The sequence below is a fragment of the Eucalyptus grandis genome, chromosome 1 (assembly GCF_016545825.1).
Source record: "Eucalyptus grandis isolate ANBG69807.140 chromosome 1, ASM1654582v1, whole genome shotgun sequence".
Classification (NCBI taxonomy): domain Eukaryota; kingdom Viridiplantae; phylum Streptophyta; class Magnoliopsida; order Myrtales; family Myrtaceae; genus Eucalyptus; species Eucalyptus grandis.
Window position 1 is genome coordinate 4,525,468 of NC_052612.1, and position 27,126 is coordinate 4,552,593.

General features: G+C 40.9%; 2 protein-coding genes across 2 annotated transcripts; one reads left to right on the forward strand and one right to left on the reverse strand.

The window, feature by feature from the left end:
* The first annotated feature begins 208 nt into the window (after window positions 1-208).
* LOC104431034 lies at window positions 209-2,208 on the forward strand. The gene is made up of 2 exons (XM_039311354.1): window positions 209-260; window positions 449-2,208. The coding sequence occupies exons 1-2, from the start codon at window positions 209-211 to the stop codon at window positions 2,206-2,208; spliced, it is 1,812 nt and encodes a 603-aa protein (XP_039167288.1).
* Window positions 2,209-11,868: 9,660 nt separating this feature from the next.
* LOC104432076 lies at window positions 11,869-26,781 on the reverse strand. Its single transcript, XM_039315972.1, has 2 exons — window positions 26,381-26,781; window positions 11,869-13,288 (listed from the first exon to the last, which is right to left on the reverse strand). Exons 1-2 carry the CDS (start codon window positions 26,779-26,781, stop codon window positions 11,869-11,871), a joined length of 1,821 nt encoding a protein of 606 aa, XP_039171906.1.
* Between the last annotated feature and the right edge of the window lie 345 nt (window positions 26,782-27,126).

Genomic DNA, 27,126 nt, shown 5'->3' on the forward strand with positions numbered 1-27,126 from the left:
CCCAAAATTATATTAGAGAGGAGAGATAAAATCCAAACTAAGAAAAAACATGGCATTTGGCTCCATTTTAGATCTTTGGAAAAAGTGGAATATCCGAGGTTTTGTCATACTAAGCCTCTCGCTTCAAGTATTTCTCATTTTATTTGCACCCATTAGAAAAAAAATAGCGAACGACCGCATTGTTTTCCTCTTGTGGTTGGCCTATTTGATGGCTGACTGGGTAGCTGCATTTGGGATCGGGCTCATCTCTCACAACCAAGGTAATTCGTCTGCTAGTGCAACTGACGTCGATGGAGCACTTCAAGCATTTTGGGCCTCATTTCTCTTGCTACATCTTGGTGGTCCAGACACCATCACTGCCTTCTCTCTAGAGGACAGCTCACTTTGGCAACGACATATGCTCAGTCTCATATTCCAAGTTGGTGCTGCTATCTATGTGTTTGTGCAGATATTTCCCATCAACAAGTCACAGGTGATCCCCACGATGTTGGTGTTTCTTGCTGGGGTCACAAAAATGCGGAGAGGTTACGAGCACTTAATCTCTCGAGCCTCCCAAGGCTTAGGGAATCAATGCTCTCAGGCCTCCGGCTTGGAAAAACGATAATCTCACAAGGTGCAAACGACAAATTAATTGAAGAAGTCAATGCTCCAAGGGATGGATACTCTGATGGAGAAGAAGCAAAGCTTCTTGAGAGTACCATGGTGAAGCATGCTTACTATTTTTTTCAAATCTTTAATGTCTTCATTGGGAACCTTATATTCAAACGTGAGGAACGCAAAATGAGCCGAGAGTATTTTTGCAAAGTTTCCGCAATAGATGCATTAAGGGTGATATCAATTGAACTCAATTTCATGTACGAGGTGCTTTATACAAAAGCTTTGGCAATACATTCCAGGTGGAGCTACATTTTCCGCTTCATAAACTTCACTAGCATTGTGTTGGCTTTTGTTTTATTCAATCGCTTGCAGAAGGATGGGCTCTTTGAACTTGATGTAGAAATTACTTATTCCCTTCTTTTTGGAGGAATTGCTCTTGATGTGATAGCTCTGTTCATGCTTATTTTCTCTGATTGGACTGTTGCTGGAATCAAGTGGTATACCACAGGATCATCTAAACTAGATTCATTTCTCCACAAGTTGGTATCTACCACGGATGAGCTGAGGGAGCCCCGCTTCGTTGTAGGTGAAGCGGAGAATAATAGCAATGTTATTTACACGGTCTTAGATACACCATTAATATTTCGAAGGTGGTCGGAATCTATCTCTGCTTGCAACCTTTTTTCCGAGACTTTGAAGGAGAGTCCGACAATGATGTATAAGCATGATCGTCCTTGGGGCATCACCACTTTTTCTAATATCTGCAATTTTCCATTTTGTGTGGCTAAAAAGATCATCTCTTGTCTCCAAGAAGCTGGTGAGATTATAAGAGGCCGTGGTCCAAGGGAAAGACTAATGATTGCGAATACGAAGTACGTGTCAAAGAATCCCTTTATTAAGAAACTATGGATTTATATCTTTAATGAGCTCAAACGCAAATCCGAGAATGCAAATGATCTGGCAGAGGTGAGGGAAATATTTGAGGCCCGAGGTAACCTATTTCTCGAAAGTGAGCCGGTGGGGATTGAATGTGGCCATCTTTTATTGTATGTCACCGAGGTTAATTACGACGCTAGTATAATAATGTGGCATCTTGCTACCGAAATGTGGTACAACAATGAAAAATCCACAGGCGAAAACGATGAAAGGGAATTCAGTAAGATCCTCTCCGACTACATGATGTATCTTTGCCTTAATCAGCCCAATGTGACGTTTGCTGTGGAGGGGATTGCCCAAATGACATCAGCGGAGACGGTGCGCGAGCTATGGGGCCATGCTGACGGTGCGACCAAGGATGTGAAGGGGCTGTGCAAGATATTGTCAGGTATTTTCGAACCGACATCCCCGCTCCGTGGACCGGGGATTTTGGCCCTAAAGTTGGGTAGCCTCCAGGATTTGAAGTGGAGGGTGATGAGCGGAGTGTGGGTTGAGATGCTGTCATATGCAGCAAGTCATATAAGGGGAGAGGCACATGTGAAGGTGCTAAGCAAAGGTGGAGAGCTTCTAACCTTTGTCTGGCTATTAATGGCTCATTTCGGCTGTCTATATATACCTGAATGGGGCATGCACTATGAACCCTTGGGGGAATGGACCAATTTGTCTAACTTCTAAACGAATTTGCAATTCAGTATGTCACTGTTGATTCAATAACTAATATTTCGTGTATGTTTACGTATATAATGATGCTAATATTTGTAGTACATTGTGATGGAAGCTATAGTATGATAGCTATAGAAAAATTATTGCAAGATATAGTATTATGTTTAATTTCATGATTTATGCTTCCATGTAATTGCCATGCTAATTAATTAATAAATGGCCTGCGCGAATGCCATGGATATTGCTCAACGGAGGAAGATTGCATCAAGATATCGAAGCGAAGCAGAGAAGCGTTGTCGGATCAGAATAAGATAGAATAAATGATCATAATAGATATGACAAAGGCAATTAAGAGGAAGATGATAGAATAGGGGAAACACAACTCTTCTAATTTGATTTTAACTGGTGCAATTTCAATCATTACTAATATCTTTCGGTTGTTACCAAAGAGCTCAGCTTCACTCTCATTTCCATTCTAAGTATCTGGTTTTTATCAACAACTAGATCATTCAATTTTTATTATACAACCAGTTAATTGATTTCTCCTAAGGTGCAATGTTAAAGCTTCCTTTACATGATTAAAATCTTAGACCCTAAATAAATTTTTTCAGTTCACCATGGCAAAGCTAGAAACCATAAAGGATCAATTTTCCACAAGGTTACGTAATTAAAAGTCGAAATTGAGGTAACATTCTTGCTCATTCTCGCCACAACTTGACTTCCCACTTGTGAAGATGAAAGTTCAGTTCATGCTCCAAGTGCCACGAGATGACATTAACTCATTAGTGTTGATGTTCCGTGTTAAGAATGAGAGATTTTGTGGTATTACTACCTACTATTTTAAAAGCATAATTATAGATAGATGTATGATTTATTATTTAAATATTATAACACTCCCCCTCATGTTTAATTTGTTTTTTTTGTCTAATACTAAATATGAAAATTTAATTGAAGAGATAAATGGGGCCTAGAAAGTTTTGAACTTAAGACCTCTCGCTTCGATACCATATGAGATTTTGTGGGCTACCGTCAATTATTTTAAAAGCTTAAGTTATTAGATGGAGACGTGATTTATTATTTAAATATTTTAATAAAGAAGAGTTGGGATATATGATCAACTGTCTTGCGCGAGAGGGTGTCGTAACGTCGGAATGTACCGCCACCATGTGTGTTCCGTAAGGTAGTGCAATTTATGTATCACCTGCTGTCATGTCAATATTTCGTTCATCAAAGAGGTTTACTGTCATCCAGTCACTTGTATCTTATATCAAATTAGCCGTTCGTTGACAAAAATCTTGTGGTTGCAGCAATTTAATCAATTAAAACGTTTTCCACAGGCGATGACTGATAAATCTTAGGCAGCTACAGTTTTTTTTTTTTTTGATCGGAAATGCATCTACTTTCATTTACTTGGACAAGTTCGACGCTAATACATTAGAAACATCAGCAGTAAGTAAATCTAGTAAGGCTATCGGGAGGTTTGTTACCCAGTTACGGGGGAGGAATTGTTGCCGATGGGCTCTTACAACCCAGTCTGCAGGCCTGTTTGCTTCTCTGCTACAGTGGGCCAAAGTGAGGCCCGAAAATTTTTCCATTTGATCACGGATCCGATCCACCAGCCCTGCCACTTCCCAACTTGGTTTTGTCTTTTGCTGAACCGCTTGCACGAGCAGCAGGGAGTCAGAATGTACTTGCATAGCTTCGGTCGATCTGCTTGAGAGGTATTCTAGGGTTTCCATGAGAGCTTCAGCTTCGACTTGTTCTGCTGAAGAGGCTGCGATTTCTTTCGAAAATCCATCGACGAGGCTTCCCCGTGAGTCGCGGCATATGCAGGTGATGGCACTCCTATACCCGATCTGTCCCCTGTTTGCCCGAAGAACTGGTATGTTTTGTCTCTGCAACTCCAGAATCGGTGGTTGTCGCTCATGGCCGACAGAGGAGGTGCTGAAATCTTTTTGGTTCACGGTCCCGCCTGGATCTCCCTCGTAGACTTGGATGAGCCGATTCTTGCCCGTGTCCCTTCTCTCCTCCGGTTCAACAGCTTGACCAGAGACTACGCGGCCGACAGGGGAGGTGCTGAATTCATCTCGGTTCACGATCCCGCCTGAATCTTCCTCGTGGGCTTGGATGAGCCGATTTTTTCCCATGTCCCTTCTCTCCTCCGGTTCAATAGCTTGATCGGAGACTATGTTCTCGGCCCCTTCCCCTCCTGCCTTGTACGTGGTCTCTCCTCTGTTTGCCCCAAGCGCTGGTTTTTTCCATCTCATTATGGTTTCTACTTGTCTAGAAGCCGCCAGATCTGATGGTATTATGTCTTCCTCGCTGTGGTAAGCTTCTAATTCAAGGCTGTTCATGGTCCCTGGGGATCGTTCGCCGGGAGGTTGTGTGACCACTTCTCGTGTTTTCTCCAGCCCTGCTCTTCTTCCGGATCTTCCATTTGAAGGCCCTGCGCACCACTCCTCTGAAGCTAGTGTGCTTCTTTGCTGTTCCGTTTCTCTGTGACTCTCCGATGGTGTGTCGGCTGTTCCATCTCCACGGATGTCTTCTCTGTTCTCCACCACAGCTTGACTTGCTCTGTACCCGATCTCATGACTCCTCTCCAGATCTGATTTATCGACTCCTTCTCCGACAAAAGACGCATCTATATTGATTCTTAGTGTGTTTGGTGGCGGTGGAATCCATCTGTGCTTATGGGTATTGTTTTCTTTTTCTGTTGTTGGTTTGCTGTTGCAGCTCTTGTAGTTCTCATGTAGAGCTATCGCTTTGGACAGGGTCTGATACGGAGACAGGGGATGATGTTCAAACACAAATCGGTTTCTATCCTTCCAAATGCACCACAACACCGTGGCAATTAGGTTGAAATCTTGGCCTTTACTTGGGTTTTCTCTATTTGAATATAGCCATTCATCTATTTGTGTTAACCCAATTCTGGAAATTTGGAGATGCCCAATTCTGGAAATTTGGAGATGCAGGGGGCTCATTCGCCATAACTCAATGGTCCAGGGGCAGAGCAGTAGCGCATGTTCAGTTGTTTCAACTTCTTTTTTGCAAATTGGGCATGAAGGATCAGGTACAATTCGCGTCCTGTGTAGGTTTTCCACAGTTGGAATAGCATTCTGACATGCATTCCATATAAATTGTTTTACTCTAGGTAGAGACTTTGATTTCCAAATGAGATTCTAGAGATCCGGCTTTGTTTGATGAGAGGAGGATGCTGCTGTATTTGTTGTGTTTGCTATTTGATTTCTGTAGTAGATATACCCGCTTTTCACCGAATAGTCCCCTATTTTGTTGCTCGTCCATATCATCTTGTTCGCTGTAGACGGTAATCCTATAGGGGTTTCTAGGATTTCCTTAACTCGTTATCATCGAACAAAGACCGTAGTTTTTCCACATCCCATTTCCCCTCCCGTTCTTTGGGATTAAAGCCACTTTTCTGGTTCGTTTCTTGTTGCTGGCCCCCCAATAATTCCGCTTTTCAACCATTTATCTCCTCGAATTGATATAGTCTGTCCATTGCCCACGGCCCACATCACTTGAGGAGCTATCAAATCTCTTCCCACGACGATACTTTGCCATCCCCACGACGGTCTAGATCCTTTTCCAGCGTTCCAAAAGTCACCTTGTGGGTAGTATAGTCCTTTAGTAGTTGACTTAGGAGTGAGGAAGGTTGCTGGGATATCCTCCAAGCTTGCTTGCTCAACATCGCCTTATTGAAGGATAAAAGATCTTTAAATCCGAGCCCACCTTCTTCTTTTCTGAGTTTTAGATGCTCCCATTTTTTCCAATGAATTCCAGCAGCTTTGTTTCCACTCCGCCACCAAAAGTTTCCTATTTTCTTCTTGATGGCTTTACAAATTGAGACTGGAAGTTTAAAGATGGACATAGCATATTGTGGGATAGCCTGCACTACGGACTTGATCAATATCTCCTTTCCTGGTTGTGACAGCAAGTTTTCTTTCCAACTCTCTAACTTCATGCTTACTCTTGCTAGAATCCATGCAAATACATCTTTTTTTGAACCTCCCCAATATGAGGGGATCCCTAAATACTTCCCCGTTTTGTCTATTTCTTTAACTCTTAGCATCTCCGCCATGTTCCTTCTCAAATTCGTGGGACAGCTTTTGTTGAAGTGGATACGATTTGTTGAGATTAATGGCCTGCCCTGTGGCAAAACAGTATTGGTGTAGGATGGCTGCCAAATTTTGACATTCCACAACTGTACCGTGAAGGAAAAATATCGAATCATCCGCGAATAATAGGTGTGAGAGTATTGGGCAGCAACTGTTTAGCTGTATTCCTTGTAGGGTGCCATTTGAAATTGCTTGTTTCATCAGGAGGGACAGAACATTGGCCACTAGAATGAATAGATATGGGGAAAGCGGGTCACCTTGTCGTAGTCCTCTTGTTGGCTTGAAATAAGGGAGGGATTCCCCGTTGAAGTTTATGCTAAACGACACTGTAGATACGCATTGCATCACCCATTTAACCCAGTGGTCACAAAACCCCATTTTCTTTAAGCTTGCTTGTAGGAAGTCTCATTCAATTCGGTCGTATGCTTTTTGCATATCTAGCTTAAGGACAGCTTGAAATTTGCTCTTCCTCTCCCGAGTTCGTAGCTTATGTAGCACCTCCTGTACAATCAAGATATTATCTTGGATTTGTCTTCCCCCCACAAGGCACTTTGTTCTTCGGCAATAATGCTGGGTAGTAAGGGTTTCAGTCCGTTGGTCATTACTTTGGAGATGATTTTGTAAATGAAATTGCATAGGCTAATAGGTCGGAATTGTTCTAACTTTTCTGGGTTTTTAACTTTGGGAATGAGGGTGATTAGGGTTCTGTTTAGGTTTGGGTTTAAGTGTCCCGCATCAAAGAAATTATGAACTTCACTGAAAATCCCCTGACTTAGATCTGGCCAATGATTTCTGTAGAACAACCCATTCAGCCCATCCGGTCCTGGAGCCTTATTAGCTCCTAATTGTTGCATTGCCTCTGTTATCTCCTCTATTGTGACAGATTTCACCAATCTTTGATTCATTCTTTCGTCTATTAAGATTGGAATTTGTTGTATGACAGGTTGAAAGTCGCAAGCCCCCATTGACAAATATAGGTTCTTGAAGAAAGTTTCTGTCATTTCTTTTAATGGTTGATCTTCCTGCACCCACTCATCATTGGCATCCTTGAGTAAGGTAATTCTGTTTCTGTTTTTTCTCTGAATGGTTGTTGCATGGAAAAATTTTGTATTTCTATCTCCCCATTTTAACCAGCTTATCATTGACCGCATCCCCCAATACATCTCCTCTCGCCGCCATAGCTGTTCAATCTCCTGATTTATTCTCTTTGCTGCCTCACATTCTTTATAAACTTTTTTTGTGAGGCTTTGTAATTCACTTTTCAGCTCATCTATTCTCCGTTTGGCATTCTGAAATCTATTTTTACTCCACTTTGTGCCAATTGTTTTGCCACCTTCTGCAGATTTTGAGCTATGTTTAGCCCGTGAGATTCCCCTTCAGCCCATCCCTTTCTAACTATCTGGATGCTTTCTTCATCTTCTGCCCAGAATGCTTCATAGCGAAATATTCTCCTTTTCTTTGCTCTCCTCGTCTGTAAAGATATTAGAATAGGGCTGTGATCAGACCCTATAGCTGGTAGTGCGGTGCTTTCTGCATCTGGGTAGGATAATCTCCACTCGAGAGTGCATAATCCTCTATCTAGTCTTTCCTTAACAAATTGATCTCCTGTTCGGTTGTTAGTCCAGGTGAAAGCGCAGCCTTTGGATTCCAAATCCATTAATGAACATTTCCCAAGAAACTCCCTGAAGGCTGTCATCCGATAGTTTTCCGCTTGTTTGCCGCCCACTTTTTCCCAAAGGATACAGACTTCATTGAAGTCTCCCAAGAAAGCCATGGTAAGTGGTAGTGGGTGCTTGCTCTATGTAGATCCTCCCATAGTAGTATTCTTTCTCGGAAAGCATTAGGAGCATGTACGAAGGTAATTTGCATTTGGTGTCTGTTTTCTATTACTTGACAGAGAACACTTATATAGTTGTTGGAGAATGAATCAACTGATATCTCTACTTGGTCATCCCAAAACACAGCCATACCCCCTGCAATTCCTTCTGGATTCACTATAAAACAATGCTGAAACCTCAACCTCCTCCTTAACTGTTGTACCTTCTGCTCCCGATTCTTAGTCTCCACTAAAAATAAAACACTGGGCCGTTCTTGAGTCACTAGGACTCTCGGTGCTCGAATTGTCGTGTGTGCCCAACACCTGACAATTCCAACTTAATAGTTTCATGGCTTTGTTGGTGGCTTATTAGGGCTAGCCACCAAAGCCCACTGACATGCCTTCTTCATTTCCTCAATCGGGGTCTCTATCAGCTGAGTGCTGTCAATCTCTAGTGTTCGGGAACTTTGCGCACCGTAAGGGCAGAAACGCTTGCCCTTTTTTGCAGATTGGTGCTTAGTGCCTTTCGATTTATGCCTGATCAGCCTGTTCTCCCCTGTTTCAGCCTCAAACAATGTTCTTTCTTCCTCCTTTTGCTGTTCTTCATATAGGACCATTGCTGATGCTTCATCAATACAGCAGCTTCCTCTCTTTTTTGGGCTGTTTTCTCCCATTAGTTGTATTGCTAGCTGCTGTGTTGTTGAACTGGTTGCCTTCTGGGTTATCTTTTCTGCATTTTCCTGTCCCCTTATACTGTTTACGTGCTGACCCTGCTGCTGGTTCTCATTCTCTGAAACATAATGCATAGGAGTCTCTGGCACACTCTTTGTGTCTTCGAGGACCGGTTCTTGTTTGCCATAAAAAATTTTCCCATACAGGCTTAATTCCTTCACATCCGCTCAAAGCGTCTCGAAGCGTCTCTATTAGAACTATGTAAATGCTTTGAACATTTTTAAAAATGTTATCAGGTAGCGTGCAAGGAAAAATGAAGGAAACTGAAATTGTTTTTGCCAAACAAGTAGCCTTCCAAAAAATGATGAATTGCATTTCACGTCCGACGTACAAGTAATATTGTCACTTCACTCATAAAGCTGAGTTTAGGGGCGTTTCCGTTAAGTCTGAGAACGCATATTAATCAATTTCTCGATCTAAAGGTTATTTTGGTCATTTTCCTAGTTCATGGGCATTTCCTGTTTGAAAATGTTTGAGAGGCGCTATTAGTTAATTTATGGTAAATTTCATGTTTGGAAATATTTTTCTAGATTGAAAAGAGGTATCAATGGTGTAGGCACATCTCTATTCGAATATCTAGTTATAGCGATCTCTCGTATCTTATTAGGATCCAAACTAGTCTAGAATAGGTTAGTGGCGACCTTAACATAATGATGATTTAATTTTAAGAAAAGTGAAAAAAAAATTGCGATGGATAGAGTTGGGAAGAACTTATACTTAGTATGTTATCCGGGTCTACCTTGCAATCCTGTTAAATCACTCCAAGGTTTGCTCGTTATCGTTCTATTAATTAGCATTGAAGAAATCTGATGACATATGGACACCAATATCATAAAATTAATGCGGGATAGAGAAAATCTAATAATTAGGTGTCATGCACGGAGTTATTAACTTGAATCGCAAAATAAAAATTGCAGACACCATTCGTACATTTATTATAGTACTTACTTTGGATAGAATTTTCATCCACGTAACCCTAACTATTAGAAGTGGTTCTGGAATTACTTCCATAGAAACTGGAAAAATCACAAAAAGAAAGCGATCAAGATCTCTGCTTTTAACAGGTAAGGATTATCCCCCCTCCCCAAAAAAAAAAAAAAAGGTATGGAGAATTGACCTCATCCTTCCTTTCTTTATTTAACATGATCCTAGATTCCGTGCATGAAAATTCTGTTTAAAGAAACCAAACCAAAAAATAAATAATGTTTACTCTTTATATGGATTCTCCTAAATCCTACAAATTGCAACTTGATATCTCACATTATTTGGAGTAAATCATTATTTTGCTAAATTTGTCACAAACCTATGCTAAATCATTTAAGAGTCCATGTAGAATTGGTGATCTATTGAAAATCACCAAAAGTAAATCATGCAAATAAGACAGTAATTGTGTAATGTCTGAAATTACCAAAAATAGAATGACTGTAAAAAAAGAAGAAGAGATATGCTGGAAAAAGATACCATAAGTGTTGTAATTTTTGTACAATAATCATTTAAATGGCATATATATATTTTTTAGATCAATCAATTTACTTAAAAATTGTTCACTTGAATGCCTACAAAAATAAATATTTGGTGATTCATCTTATGTGCCGTTTTGTAATAAAATTTAAAGTCTAATGGGGTTTTCCTCCCAAAAAGAATTAAGCCTAGTGGCCACAGTTTCCTTACGGGATCGGGAAAGTGGGGCGTTCGATCCCCACTTCTGGGAATGGGATCTATGGGGCCATTATATTTTAAGGGTGGGCCCCTTGTGGGCCATCACTCAGCTCCTCTAAAAAAGTATATTAAAAGAAAATAGATTCCTATTTCTTAAAATAATATGACCTTTATATCATAAAAATCTAAATGTCAGCACTACCTTACAACAATTAGAAAATGATCATTAGTATCGTTATCCATCTTGCCGACGGCAAGAGAAGCAAATTCTACCCCCGTTTACATATTTCTAGTTGAAACCCTTCGAAACTCTACCTGCCAAAGATTTACCCATCTCGCCCGTGGAGGACCCTTCAAATGATTACATTATTGGCATTGCCAGATTGTTGTCGAAGGATAGCTAATTTGATATAAGATGCTAGAGACTGGATAACAGCAAGCCTCTTTCACGTAAGGAAATGTTTATATCGCAGTAGCTGATACATGAATTGCACCACCTTGCGGATTATAAGAATATAATCAAGGTGAATTGCAAATTTTCATCCTCATAAGTGTGAAAACAAGCGCAACGTGGCAAGGACAAGCATGAATGTTATCTCGATTTCGACTTTAATTTGTAATATTTTCAACATCAATTATGTAACTCTGTGGTAAATTAGTTTTTTTTTCTGGTAACCTTAGCTTTATCATGGTGAATTGAGAGACTTTGTTGAGGGTCATGAGAATATAATCGGGTAAGTCCCTGATAAAGGAAGCTTTAACATTGCACCCTTAAGAGGAATTACTAACTGGTTGTATAATAAAAATCAATGAATCTAGTCGTTGATAAAAACCAGATACTTAGAAAGGAAATGAGAGTGAAGCTAGGGTTTTTGGTAACAACCGATAGATATTAGTAATGATTGAAATTACACCAGTTAAAATCAAATTAGAGGAGCTGTGTTTCCCCTATTCTATCATCTTCCTCTTAATTGCCTTTGTCATATCTATTATGATCATTTATTCTATCCTATTCTGACCCGACACCGCTTCTCTGCTTCGCTTCGATATCTCGATGCAATCTTCCCCCGTTGAGCAATATTCATGGCATTCTCGCAGCCATTTATTAATATATTAGCATAGGGATTACAGGAAGCATAAATCATAGATATGAAATTAAACATAATACTAAATCTTGTAATAATTATTCTATAGCTATTGAACTATAGCTTCCATCACAGAGTACAATGATTATTTACATCATATTATACATAAACACACGCGAAATATTAAATAATTGAACCGATAGTGTCGTACTGAATAGCAATTCCGTTAGTTGTTTAGGCTTGCGATTCAGAAGCGAGACCAATTGGTCCATTCCCCCAGGCGTTCATAATGCATGCCCCATTCAGGTATATATAGACAGCCAAAATGAGCCATCAATAGCCAAACAAAGGTTAGAAGCTCCCCACCTTTGCTTAGCATCTGTGCATGTGCCTCTCCCTTTATATGACTTGCTGCATATGATAACATCTCAACCCACACTCCGCTTATCACCTTCCACTTCATATCCCCAAGCCTTTCCATCTCTTGGGCCAAATTTCCCGCTTCGAAGTTTCTTGACAATCTCCTACATAGCCCCTCCACATCCCTGGTCGCGCCATTGGCATGGGGCCGTAGCTGGTTCAATAATTCCGCTGATGTAATTTGGGCAATGCCCCCCACATTGGACACCACCTTAGGCTGATTAAAGAAAAGATACATCATATAGTCGGAGATGATCTTACTGAATTCCCTTTCATCGTTTTCAGCTATGGAATCTTTGTTGTACAACATTTCAGTAGCAAGATGCCACATTATTATAGAAGTGTCATAATTAGCCTGGGCGACATATGGCAAAAGATGGTGGCACTCTATCCCCACCGGGCTACTATAGAGAAACAAATCACCTCGAGCCTCAAATATCTTCCTCACCTCTCTCAGATTATTTGCATTAGTGGATTTGCGTTTCACCTCCTTGAAAATATAGATCCATAACTTCTTAATAAATGGATTGTTGGACACGTACTTCGTATTTGTAATCATTAGATTTTTCCTCAGACCATAGCCTCCAACAATTTGCTTACTAGCTTGATGGAGACAAGAGATGATCTTTTCACAGAGTCGAAAATTGCTAGAGCAACGATGATACTTATACATCTTTCTCGGACTCTCCTTCAAGGTCTCAGAGCAAAGGTTGCAAGCAGAGATGGATTCCGACCACCTTCGAAATATAAATGGTGTGTCTAAGACCATGTAAGCAGCATTGATGTTACGCTCTACTCCACCCATGATGAAGCGAGGCTTCCTTAGGTCATCTGTGGCAGATACCAACTTATGGAGAAATGAATCTAGTTTAGATGATCCTGTGTTGTACCGCTTGATTCCAGCAACAGTCCAATCGGAGAAAACAAGCATGAATAGAGCTATCACTTCAAGAGCAATCCCTCCAAAAAGAAGGGAATAAGTAATTTCCACATCGAGTTTGGAGAGCCCATGCTTCTTCAAGCGATTGAACACAACAAAAGCCAACACAATGCTAGTGAAGGCTATGAAGCGGAAAATGTAGCCCCACAAGGAATATATTGCCAACGCTTTTGTGTAGAGCACTTCATAAATGAAGTTGAGTTCAACCGAGATCACCCTCAATGCATCTATTGCAGAAACATTGCCGAAATATTTACGGCTCATTTCGCGATCCTCATATATGAAGATGAGATTTCCAATGAAGACCCTAAAAATTTGAAAAAAGTAGTGAGCATGCTTCACCACAGTGCTCTCAGGAAGCTTCACTTCTTCATCGGAATATCTAGCTCCCCGTTGAACATTGAGTTCTTTAATCAATTGGTCACCTTCATCGTCATGAAGAGACTCATCGGTTAAGAACGCAATTTTTTTTTTTTACTGAAGGCTCAAGAGCATTGATTTCCTAAGCCTCGAAGCTAGAGAGATTAAGTGCTCGTAACCTCTCTGCATTTTTTGTGATCCCGGCAAGAAACACCAGCATTGTTGGGATCGCCAACAAGTGGTTGCTAGGAAATATATGCACGTACACATAGATAGTGGCACCAACTTGGAAAATGAAACTGAGCAGGTGTCGTCGCCAAAGAGAACTGTCCTCTAGAGAGAAGGCAGTGATGGTATCTGGACCACCAAGGTGTAACAAGAGAAACGAGGCCCAAAATGCTTGAAGTGCTCCATCTATTTCAATTGCAGAAGTGGACAAGCTTCCTTGATTGTGAGAGATGAACCCAATCCCAAATGCAGCTACCCAGTCAACCATCAAATAGGCTAACCACAAAAGGAAAACAATGCGGCCGTTCACTATTTTTTTTCTAAGGGCCGCAAATAGAACGAGAAAGACTTGAAGCAGGAAGCTTAGTATGACAAAAGATCGGATGTTCCATTTGTTCCACAGCTCCGAAATGGAGATAAAAGTCATGTTTTGCTTAGTTTGAATCTTATCACTCCTCTAGGGAATGCATTTATACTTACTGAGATGGTGCCTTGCTTGTTTGTTATAAGACAATTACTATTAAAAAAAATTCAAGAAGCTAAAAGAATTGATTCATTCCATGAGCGAAGACAAGTATCTGATGCATTAATTCATAGAGAAAAGTAACACATGCACTATCAGGTTGAACATAAAACTATGTACGTGAAACTAGTTTATCAAATCGAGTTGTAGATGATGTGATGCATCATTATTGAATATTTAAACATGACTCACCTGATAATAACTAGGCTCAACCCATTTGAGTCATTTTCTATTAAATAACAACAAATATCGGAGAAAAGTTTCGTAGGTTTAAGATGAGATGGGGTCTTTTATTAAGCCTGTAATAGATTATGAAATCAAAGCTTCCCCTTTATACGTTGGTTTTTCATCTTCCCCCGCTTCGTCTGTCGTTGGACAGTGAACCTATATAAGTTACTTATCAAGCTACATAGTCGGTAGTGGAACTGATAAATCCGGCCCTACTCTTGATTTCTGTCTGCACCAGAAATTGACCAGGTCGTCGAGATGTATAGACCACTAGAGTGCAGGTTATTAAGCACGTGATCCATTGTTGATGATCATAAGGATTACTACTGATATTGATGTACTTCAATGACCATTGATCAGTGGTTGATACACGACGACCTATAGCTAGCGATAGTCAACAAGGATATCAATTAGAAGCGGCGACTGATTATCGATTAGGAAGAAAAGTTGGATGCAAGAAGACGTCAGGATGCAGTTATAAGTTTTCAAATTTTAAATCACTAGTGAGCAATGCAACAGAATCAATGAAGTCGTGGAGTAACCAAAACACAATTTTAAGGGAGTAACTACTTTAAGACAAGATCATGACATCTTGAAAACATGAGCACGAGATTTCCAGAGATGAGGGAACTTGGCTATGATCGCAAGAGAACTGCTCAGAGATAGTTATAGCACAATCACTTTAAACACCAGCATTCGCCTACTGGAGAGCCCTCACGCACAAACAACCAAATCTAATATCTTTCGGTTATCTTAACTTTCTTGCACTTTAATTTCTAGTTTCTAGACTCGAGTTGTATATTGAATTCCAATATGATTCTTAGTTATAGTTTCCAAATCCACGTCGTCTATAAATTTCGGCATGTTTCTTTATCTTAGTTATAGCATCGACGATTAAATTTTGGCATTGCATATTTGCATTCTTGAGCTTTGTCATTGATTGAATTCCGACATAGTTCACTTACATTCGGTTCCATTGAAGTGGCTGTATTTTTCAAACTTTGTTGTCGATTATATCCAAAACGGTTTGTGTATGTACAATTTTGTTCAAAGTAAAGATATCAATTTTCTTGTCTACCTATATCATTTCTATATGAAGTCATCGCAGAACCTATAAAACTGAAGAATGACTTTCATTGAAACTGTTGGGAATGACTGATCCCCGAAAAACCGGATTCGACACTAAATCGAACCCCTAAACTCAAGCGGAAGACAAGCCGGGGAAAACGAACACGCATCACCGATCCTAAAGCACACCACGGATTCGAGCGTACCTTTTAGCCACAGATTAAACACCGACGCCAATGGAGGAAGAGAAAGCTTAGTCCTGTTGATCCGGTGAAGCAAAAACGCCTTCGGGAGTCACTGTTTGCCTTTGGAGGAAAACAACAGAGAGCGGGAGGGAGAGAAGCGTACGTCGTTTCTTTTTGATTAAACGGTCCCTTTTCTCTCTCTCTCTCCTCCCTTTTATACCCCCTTCTTTCCACGGGCCCTATTCCCGTGGGCCGGGCTTTCTGGGCCCAACTTGGGCGGACGGGCCTTAAGCCCAAATCAAATAAAGCCTTCATCTCCCACTCGCACATGGTGGGCCGAACAGGATTCTCTTTACCTCTCTTCAACTTTCATACCGGTGAATAATCCGTGCGACCAGCATACTTTGAGAGCTCGTTGCTATACATCTGTTAGGAATATGTAGCAGCTCATAATTGGGCGTCACACTTTGAGTAGATTTAGTATGCAGTACCTTAGATCGATCGATCACATTTATATCTCTCTTGATCTCTTTTAAACAATGATATATATTGTATTCACAATTATAATTATCACAAAAACAATCATAATTGGTCGACCAGTGAATACAAAAACTACAATGTGATTCTCCAAAATCGATCTTCCTCTTTCCTTCAAACTCTCAATTTCAGTCCAGCTTGCTTTTCTAGAAATGCCCCATTAGATCGAATCATCTCATGACCATTGGCAACATCCTAAGATAGCAAACACTAAATAAAAATCTTGAGAATAAGTAAGAGTCCGTAGGGGACTAAAAATTGAGGAACTCTTTTCCTCAAGAGTCTCACACATCATAAAAGTTGAGATCAAACTTTTTGCCACTCTTATTGGTCGTCTCATGCATACGTAGTATGAAATACGTATTACGGCATTTACTCCTTTCCCATGGAGCGTATGTCTACACCTTTCAATACCGTACAGATGATAGTTCAGACATACCCAATGTTTAACTTGAGTTCATGTACCTACTCTTTTACAAAATTCATCAGGACTCACATCTGGCATCTTAGACAGATAAAGTAAAATATGTTGGGTATTTTACTTTCGGACATCGTAAGTATTATGCCCTCATCTTAACACTTAGTTAAGGCGACATACGTATTTTAAGCTTGAGCTCTCGATTATCACCTAGATAATAAGCTTAAAATCAGTCTCATCTCTATTTATCACACAAGAAATGAGGCGATTACCCGTGTGAGTGGGCTAATCTTTTATCTGTCCGACATACTTCTCAACTTAAAATAATACACTAAGTATTAAGATGCATAAAGATCATACAAAGATTCATAGGCATTAATCAATGAAAAACAAAATTTCATAAATGTGAACAACTCAGGGAAATTACAATTCAGTACATCAGACTCTACGCAATCCTAGAGATTTTACATAACCACAAAACACATCTCTAGGTATTGGCTTTGTCATAGGATCTGCTACTATTCTATGCGTAGATATGTACTGTAAGTTCACATCCTTTCGTGCAACCATATCTTTTACAAAGTTATACTTGGTATCTATATGTTTGGTCTTGCCATGATACTTTGGATCTTTGGTGTACGCTATAACTGCTTGGCTATCACAGTTAACCAACAATGGATTTGCAGCTTTCTCAATAACACCTAAATGATCCAAGAATCTCTTAAGCCAAACTGCTTCTTGTACTGCTGCTGATAATGCCACGAACTCAGCTTCCATCGTGGATAAGGCTATGTAGGTTTGCTTCTTACTACTCCATGATATGGCGCCATTGCTCGCAAGAAAGCAAATCCCGAGGTAGATTTCCTTTCATCTAAATCTCCTCCCCAATCGCATCTGAATAGCCTTCAAGTCGCAGATCCTTTCCTTGGTAATTCAACTTGTAATCGCCAGTTCCCTTCGGATACCTCGGTATTCTTTTGACAGCTTTCCAATGTGCTTTGGACCTGGATTGGATTGGTATCTACTCACCATTCCAACTGCAAAACATATGTCGGTTCTTGTACACATCATAGCGTACATCAAGCTCCCAACAGCACTTGCATAAGGAACATGTTTCATTTGTTCCTTCTCTTGTGGAGTCCTTGGACACAATCTATGGCTCAATCCTTCACCTTTTGCAATAGGAGTGTCGATGGGTTTACAATCTTGCTTACGAAACCGTTCTAGAACTTTGTTTATATAAGTTTCTTGCGAAAGAGACAACGATCTCTTCGAACGATCTCTTGAAATCTTAACTCCAAGAATGTATGCAGCCTCACCCATATCATTCATCTCAAAGTTGGAAGACAACCAACTCTTGACGGTCTTAACAAACTCCATATTGCTTCCGGCAATTAGTATATCATCAACATATAATGATATGATCACAAATTGATCCTTGGATCTTTTGATATATACACAATGATCCTCATCAATCATTGTAAAATCATATGCCATTATGGCATTATGAAAACGTATATACCATTGTCTTGATGATCTGCTTAAGACCATATATCGACCTCAAAAGTCGACATACTTTTTCTTCTTGGCCTTTCACTATGAAACCAACAGGTTGTTCCATGTATATTTCTTCCTCTAATTCTCCATTGAGGAAAGCAGTCTTTACATTCATTTGATGTAATTCAAGATCCAGAATAGCCACTATTGCCGAATAATGCGAATTGAGGTAAATCTCACTACAGGAGAAAACGTATCTTCATAATCAATTCCTTCCCGTTGATTATACCCCTTCGCCACAAGGCGAGCCTTATGCCTTTCAATCGAGCCATCAGCCTTTCGCTTTATTTTGAGAACCCATTTGTTCCCAATAGCTCGCGTCCTTTTGCGATCAACTAGTTCCCAGACTTGGTTCGATTTCATTGACTCCATTTCCTTTTCCATTGCATTAATCTATTTTTCCTTACTAGGGCAATTCAGAGCCTCATTTATATTTCTTGGCTCATCCTCATCTTGTGGAGCAACTATAAAAGTTTCCCCTTCAATGTCAAAACGTCGACGGGGAATACTTTGACGACTTGTTCGCCGTATGGGAGATTGTACACTTTGCACATCACCCCCCATCATGCTCCCACTTGGATTAGGTAATGATGATGTCGTCTCATCACGTGGTTGCAATTGAGAATGAGTTGAATTTAATTCATCACTTCTCATATTACTCCCACTTGGACGAAGTTCACTAAGGTCATTATCTTGATCCAAGGTTTCAAATAGGGAACAATCTTCCCCTATTTCGCCCTTCTTAGGAAATTCATCCTCTAAGAATGTGACATCTCGTGATTCAAACTCAGTTATACTCCCACTTTCCTGCTCACCTATGAACACATACCTTTTTGAGTGTTCTGAGTATCTTATGAAAATACTCTTCTTTCCTCTGGGACCCAATTTCCCAAACTTGTGAGAGGACTCATGTGTGTAGGCAGCACAACCCCATGGCTTAAGAAAACTTAAGTCCGGTTTTCTACCTGTCCATAACTCATATGGAGTGGAAGTAACTGATTTGGAAGGCACACGGTTAAGTATATAGGCAGCAGTTAACAAAGCATCACTCAAAAGGTAATGGGTAAGTTAGCATGCGCCATCATGGACCTAACCATTTCCGAGTAGGGTTCTCGTTTCTTCTCTCTGCAACACCATTTTGTTGAGGAGTATATGGAATAGACAACTGTCTTTCTATTCCTTTTTCATCACACAATTTTCTGAACTCATCAGACAAATATTCTCGACCTCGATCGGATCTCAATGCTTTTATTTTCTTGTCTAATTGATTCTCTACCAGGTTCATAAACTTTTTGAAACAACTTATTGCTTCAGATTTATGAGAAATTAAATAGACATATCCAAATCGAGTGTAATCATCTATAAAAGTGATGAAATAAACAGCCCCATGCCTTCCTTTCACATTCATTGGACCACGAGATATCGGTATGGATTAAATGCAGAGGAAATTAAGCTCTTTTTCCTTTTCCAAATGGTTTCCTTGTCGTTTTCCTTCTAGGCAATGCTTACATATGGGCAAATCGACTTTTTCAATATTGCCCAACAAGCCCTCTTTGGCTAGTCTATTCATACGTCGTTGGCCAATGTGACCAAGTCTAGCATGCCACACATTCACATCATTATCATATTTATTAGGAGACGTGAGAAGGGAATAACAAACATTAGTATTAACATAATCAATATCTAGTACAATAAAACCATCCAGAAAATAACCACAACCATAGTAATTTGTATCCAAAAACAAATTCACACCTCTATTACGTAAGTTCATATTAAAACCTAATTTAACCAACACTAATACAGACACTAAATTCCGACGAATCTCCGGAGCATACAGCACATCATGAAGGAACAAAGTGCGTCCACCACGCATATTCAGTTGGCATGTGCCAATTCCTTTCACTTCAGCTCTGGAGTTGTTTCCCACATAGATCCACTTAGTTCCGCTTGGTACTCGTCGGAATTCCACGAAGGATCCTCTATCCTTCGCTACATGGTCCGTCGCTCCCGAATCCATAGTCCACAAAGGATTAGACTCGGTTAAGAATACGAACTCGACACAAAAGTGAAGTTCTGAAAAGTACAAGGGTGCATACCTTCTTTGGCTCACGACAAAGCGTGAGCATAGTGACCCTTCTTGTCACAGGTTGTAGCATTTCACCCTTGCAAGCTTTTTCATGCGGGGACGCTTCCCTCTTTCATGTTGGTTAAACTTTGGTTTCTTCCCTGAAGGACCTGCTTCTTCCTTGCCTTTTCCCTTATCAAACCAGTTAGGGCGCTTGCGCTTGGAGCTCGAAGCTTCATTTGAGCTAGAACTAGCATGATAAAGTTCAGCTTCCGGCTTTAGCGCCAACAAAGGTCCTCTTCCAGCTCAAGATGACGCATTGCATCCTCAAAGGTTTTGATGTTTTCATTGTGAGTCGTGCACCTTCATGTGCTCCCAACTCGAGGCAAGGAACGAATCACCGCTTGCACCTCGCTGCTCATCTCGTGAGGACATGGCCAGCATCTCTCAGCTCGGTTATCATGTTTGACATCTTTCTAAGATGTTGCTTCATGGTCTCGACCATGAGGTTTCTTATAAGAGTCAAACCCGATAGTGAGCTGCCTCGCTAGTCACCGAAGTATGACCAAATCTAGCTGCCAATGCCTCCCACATTTCCTTGGCATTGTCAAAACGCCGAAACTCTCGCATGACGTCATTTTCCATGCTACTCAGCAACGTGATGCGAGCTAGAGAGTTCATTCTTTCCACGCAGAAAAAGCTTCTTTGTCTCTTTTGTGCTTTGTGCAGTGGTTCCTTCTTCAGGTTCTACCATGGTCATGACAAGAGCCTCAAGTGCTTCTTGCTCTTCCAGCACATACTAGATTTTCATTTGCCAAATTTCATAGTTGTCTCCATTAAGCTTTTCGCCTTTGTTCAGCTCGGCAACTATGCTCTTTGTGGCTGAAGCCATTGATCCAACAAATCGAGACAAATATGCACGAATTATTAATGTCTATCATTTATGCATCCCTATTTACATAAACCCATCATATTAATGAATAATTTCAAGTAAGGTTTCAGAATCAAAATGTCACTATGTTTCCAATCATCCTCCAAAATCCTAACTTTAAACTATCATCAATATAATTGTCTTATGCAAAATCAATTCTATGAAGCTACAAAAACTTCTAAAACTACCCACACTAATTACCTGACAACCAGCAATAACAAAAGCAATATATAATAGAACATCCAATAAAAACAATAATGCTTTCAATTAACACAATTAGGTAGTAATCATTACATAATATGTCCACAAATCACACTTAACACATATCAGCCAATACAACTAACACCGAGTCAAGACACGAACCGAAAGATCCTCTTTGTTCAATTTCTTGATCTTTTCCCTTGAAACAATACAATAATATTCATTTACAAAATCCATCACAATTTTCTTATAGGAAGCAGCTCCGTTGACATCCCATATGCGATTCAACACATCTTGCCATTCGGGTGGAAGAGTGTTTATGAAAAATCGCACCATCTCTCGATCGTGACATAGGACGGCCATTCCATATGACCTGTTGAATTTTCCCGTTGACTTCAAAGACATGATCAATTAAGTCACCTCTCTCCCATCGATGATTAGTCAGCTTAGCTATCAACTTAGACAGCCTATCCTTTTGTTCATCGGTAACTGCGCGAATAGGTGTGCGCAACCTCAGGGGAGGCATTGTTCCTGCAACAAATGCAGAACAAATAAGGGATCACATTATAATCCATATAGACTTAATTGAAAAAAGAAACACATTCCTTTTTTTTTTTTTGTCAACGGTCAACGGTCAATGTGGTCAACGGTCAGAGGGTCAACGGTCGTCGGTCATCGGACCGGTCGGGCCGGTCGGACCGCTCGCGCGGACCGATGCACGTGCCTTGCGCGTGCGGGGATGACGTCACGCAGACGTCATCCGCACGTGCCACGTGCCTTGGTCTCCGGTGGGTTGGGTCGCCGCCGGTGACCGTCGGCGAAAGACGCCGATGACGTCATCGGTGACGTCATCCGAACGGTTACCGACGTTGGATGACGCCACGGTGACGCCATCACGTGACGCCGCACGTGTCGGGTCCGCGGACCGGCGCGTGCCCGGTCCGCCCGCCGGCGCGTACGCGCTGGCCAATGCCGGCGCCGGGCGCGTCGCGCCCACGCGCAGCGCCTTCCGGCCGCGCGTGTGGGCGCGTGCGCGGCGCCCGCGGCGGTCGACACATCGCCGGACTTGTCTCGACGTTGCGCTTCTTCCTACGCAATCACAAAACAGTTTCGACATACGAAAACTCAGTAAAAAGGCCGAAGAACGCTCGGGTGTCGGGATTTTTGTCCCGATCCGTACGGCCGAGAGTTTCTTCGCGAAAACTCAAACAAAAAACATTAAATTGATCGGAAAACGTGAACTAGGGCTCGATACCAATGTTGGGAATGACCGATCCCGAAAACCGGATTCGACACTAAATCGAACCCCTAAACTCAAGCGGAAGACAAGCCCGGGAAAACGAACACGCATCACCGATCCTAAAGCACACCACGGATTCGAGCGTACCTTTTAGCCACGATTAAACACCGACGCCAATGGAGGAAGAGAAATCTTAGTCCCGTTGATCCGGTGAAGCAAAAACGCCTTTCGGAGTCACTGTTTGCCTTTGGAGGAAAACAACGAGAGCGGGAGGGAGAGAAGCGTACGTCGTTTCTTTTTGATTAAACGGTCCCTTTTCTCTCTCTCTCCTCCCTTTTATACCCCCTTCTTTCCACGGGCCCTATTCCCGTGGGCCGGGCTTTCTGGGCCCAACTTGGGCGGACGGGCCTTAAGCCCAAATCAAATAAAGCCTTCAGAAACATATTTCGTCACTGAGCCCAATTCATGCGAAACAATTACTAAGATGGTTTCCAGACAACATGATATTGGAAGTATTCCTCACGCAATGACAGTTGACAATCCAGGTGAGCATCACACAGGACGTCATCGACTCTCCATTTGGTTCTAGGGTGAGTAGATTCTACAGTTGGAATTTGGCTCTAGAACTTGGAACTTATCCTATTTACCTAGAGCTAGTTTTGAAACCTATCCTATTTTTACGATCAAGTTCCAAGGTCTACATGAGAACCTTATTATTATCATCATTATTATTATTATTTTTGGTTCCTAGTTTTTGTTCATTTATTTATAGCAAAATCATATGAGTTTATGAGTAACAAAATGATTTAGAGTAAAAGATGAACGATAGAAATGCCTATTCGCCAAAAACAACAAACCCATAAGATGAACAGGTGAAGTCACCTACAATTATAAATAATAAAAAAATCAAGCACATAACATAAAATATAAATTATAAAACTCCATTCCCCATTCATCCAAAAAAATCTAGGTGAAAAGGAAAGACACGTGAGGAGTTTTGAGGAAGGACAAACAACGAATGAGTGTTGACTTTTTCACTTATAAAACAAGTTCCATAACAAGGTAGTTTGTCCCAGATACTAGGTGGGTATTGACTCAAGAGCTATACTTGTACTAGTTTAAACTGGTTCGAAAAATTTGGAGCCTATTTCGAATCGATTATAGGACCTATTTTTTGGGGCAGTCTAGTTCTTGGGTAGAACCGATTCAGTTACACACCCCTCACTCGATGGCATAATCGAGTTGAGAAATGCATGCCATGTCCGCGATGAGGGACACATTATACTTATCACCTGATGCTTTTTGTAGTTGAGGTGGTGCATCGAGGAAGTTAGGTCCTACTTTTGAAAAGTCAAGAAGCAATTATGAGCTGATTTCTCTAACCATTTAGGCTATGTTTGGTAGTCAAGATAAAATTTAGGAAAATGATCAATTTATCCTATCCTGTGTTTAGTTTCTACCTGAGACAAGATGAAGTCAGATATAAAAGGGATATAGTCCGTATAAAAATATCCCATGAGATATGGGATGAAAGTAGACATGATTTCTAATATCTATAATATAAAAATTATTTTTCTAAAATAAAGAACGTCTTAAATTAATAAAATAAAGATAATATTTGAATTCTAATTGAAAAAGGAAATTTAAAATAAAAAATAACAACTTCTATTTTATGTATTCCACACAAAGCAATAAGCATCATCCATGCATGAGTCTGCCATTTAATGTATGAGATACCGTGCTTGCATTTATTCATTGAATGGATGATGTGTAGTAGAATTGTTTAAGGACTTATTCAACGAAAAAGCCTTAACCTAGTGTAAAGCAATAAGCATCATCCATAAATGAGATACTTTCCTTTTGACATTTAATGTATAAGATACTTTGCTTGTGTTTATTCACTAAATGAATCAATTTTTTTTATACCACTTTGGATCTTTTAATTGATATCTTCTTCGGACAAACAAGCAAGGAACTATCACAAAATGTGTATTCTTGATTTTAAAGTTTATATGGTATTTTAGAGAATTATTGAGTTCTTTAACTAGGTTTATCTATCTTGGATTGATGCAAAGTTATTGGATATGTCGAAGAGAGTAACCTATAAATAGCAATAAATTTGAAGTATCTTATTCGTCAAGTTTTTGATACTCACAAGGATGAGAAGAGACAACTATTATAAGTTTGACCCGTCGGTTCTCAACTTTAAGTTGGTTTGAGAGAATTTTATTTTCTTAATAAGGAAGATAACCTACTTATCATATACAAGCACACTCACAAGACTTGTTAGATATATTCTTATTCATCAATAGTATCAAGTGTTGTGTTAGATGTGGTATCACCTATTATAGATATTAAAGTTTCATTCATGCATGAGATACTTTTCTTCCGCTATTTAATGCACGAGATACCTTACTTACATTCATTCGCAGAATGGATAAATGTGCAAGTAACTTAGAATGAATCGATTTGATGATAAAACATCAATCTCACACAAAGTAATAAGCATCATCCATGCATGAGTTTGCCATTTAATGCATGAGATATCTTGCTTGCTTTTATTCATGGAACAGATGGATGTGTAGTAGAATTGATAAAGGACTTATTTGACAATAAAGCATTAACCTAGTGCAAAGCAATAAACATTGTCCATAAATGAGATGCTTTTCTTTTGATATCTAATATATAAGATAATTTGTTTGTGTTTATTCACTAAAGGAATTGACTTTTTGTGACATCCCAAATTTTCAACCCCGTCTTCTACCGAATTAATCGGGCATTTCATTGACGCGTCTATAGGGTTATTCTCGAGCTGATCACTCTCGAGATAACTAGACTAGCTTTTAAATTATTAAGGAATTTTAAGGCAATAGACTTGAGAACTCGATCGCAATCGGCTTCTTGACCGTGTCTATCTTTAGAGGCCATTGCGGCGCAAGATAAAATCGATTAGAGATCGTAGATAGGTCGGTTCGACCGAGATGTGTGGCTAATCGTGGGTGACACCACTAAATTAGAAAATTCTCGTTGACCGGCACTAGACCGATTTCTTATTATTTTGCATACCACTCGTGTCCGTAATCAATCCTCGAGATTTTCACGACAATCAAGAGTCGCCATTGAGTCGAGTGGGTTTATAGTGGCTCGAAGAAAATCGACCACGGGTCATTTGCCTTAAAAAGTTCAAAACTACCCGATAGTCTAGGTCACGCTAAAACGCGCCGAATGAAAAATTAACCGCCAATTCGAGTCCGATTTCGAAATTGAAGTTTTGGCCATGTCACAATAAATTCTAGGAGTATCGACTCGCCTCGAAGATTTTCGACACCCGACACTTTTTGGGAAAAAGTCGTCAGCAGGTTGTTTTAGTGCGAAAATGCCGGAGATGGTTTTCGACGCAAAATTGAGATGCAAGATGGGTTATTGGATGAGGAAAAATAGCAAATGAAGCATTGATACGTCGATTGAAATTATGGTGGCCAATTTAAAATGAATCAAGAGAGAATAAGAAGACTTGAAGCAGACACTCGAGAAATTCATGTAACCCCCCATGCCTAATTTGAATGGTGGAATCGGTCATGGAGAATGTCTTGGTGACTTCATTGGAGGCCATGGGTTATCTTTGGCTAGGATAAATCTTAGAGAGCAAGACGGAAAATATCGCTCGCTTGGTCCACTCTCTCTTATCCTCAAGACCGTGCGTGACCAGCAAAAGGGAGGCAGAACCAGCGAAGCTCCAAGTTCATTGAACGTCCAACTTCCCTGCAATTCCACCGAAGACTTAACCCCACAATCCTCTCTCTCCCGATTCCTTCGTGCGACACCAGCACCAGCAGAGAAAAAGAAAAAAAAAAGAACCCAGCTACTCCACTTCTCTGCCCCGTAAACGATTGCAACCCAGCGTCCACCGAAGCTCCTTGGTTGACTCCCTGCTGCCAGCGAACTGCCTCCATCCGTGTCTTCTGCCGAGCGTCCACCAAACTGCCCGAGAAGCTCAGCATACGCCGAATTCTCCACCGCTTCGTGTCTTCAGCCAGCTCACGCTCGGTCAACAACGAAACCAGAAGAAGCCCCGTCGTTGACTGAAGATCCTCACCGCACGAAGTCAAGACCGCCTGTTTCTCCACTATCTTCTTGCGCCTTCTGCCCACAAAGACCCGAGCTCCACGCGGCTTCAATTTTCGTGAAGCCTTGCTGACCGAAGACTCCACCGAGCTTCTTTCATGCCGCCACGAGTCCAACGTCTTCAGCCCGTGCATCTCGTGGAGTCCATGAAGACCGAGCAACCCAATTGCTGATCGCCCAGTCACCACACGTCCGTGAAGATCAAACCCCACCGAACGAAACAGCTTGTCTCCACGCGGCAGTTCCACCCACTGAACTATTACGTTCAGTTCACTCGACCAACGAAGCTGGTGTTGACCGTGAGGCCTCCACTCACGGAAATCCCCAAGCAGTTCTTCGTGCGTCCAGTGAAAACCCCACCGAAGCGAGGCCACGATCTACCGAAGCTCCATCTCCACGCACCCAGTCCACACGGTGATTTCTCTGCTGGGTTTGTTGGCCACCAGCGTCCCACCTCCTCATGCACGAATCAGCTCCAG

Coding starts and splice junctions, on each gene's coding strand:
- LOC104432076 (XM_039315972.1), bottom strand. CDS start 26,781: ATGCACGGGCTGAAGACGTTGGACTCGTGGCGGCATGAAAGAAGCTCG. Junction 13,289..26,380: donor CAGAGAAGTGGAGTAGCTGG/GTTCTTTTTTTT, acceptor TCAAATTTTTAG/GGTCTTCATTGGAAATCTCA.
- LOC104431034 (XM_039311354.1), top strand. CDS start 209: ATGGCTGACTGGGTAGCTGCATTTGGGATCGGGCTCATCTCTCACAAC. Junction 261..448: donor GCTCATCTCTCACAACCAAG/GTAATTCGTCTG, acceptor GTGTTTGTGCAG/ATATTTCCCATCAACAAGTC.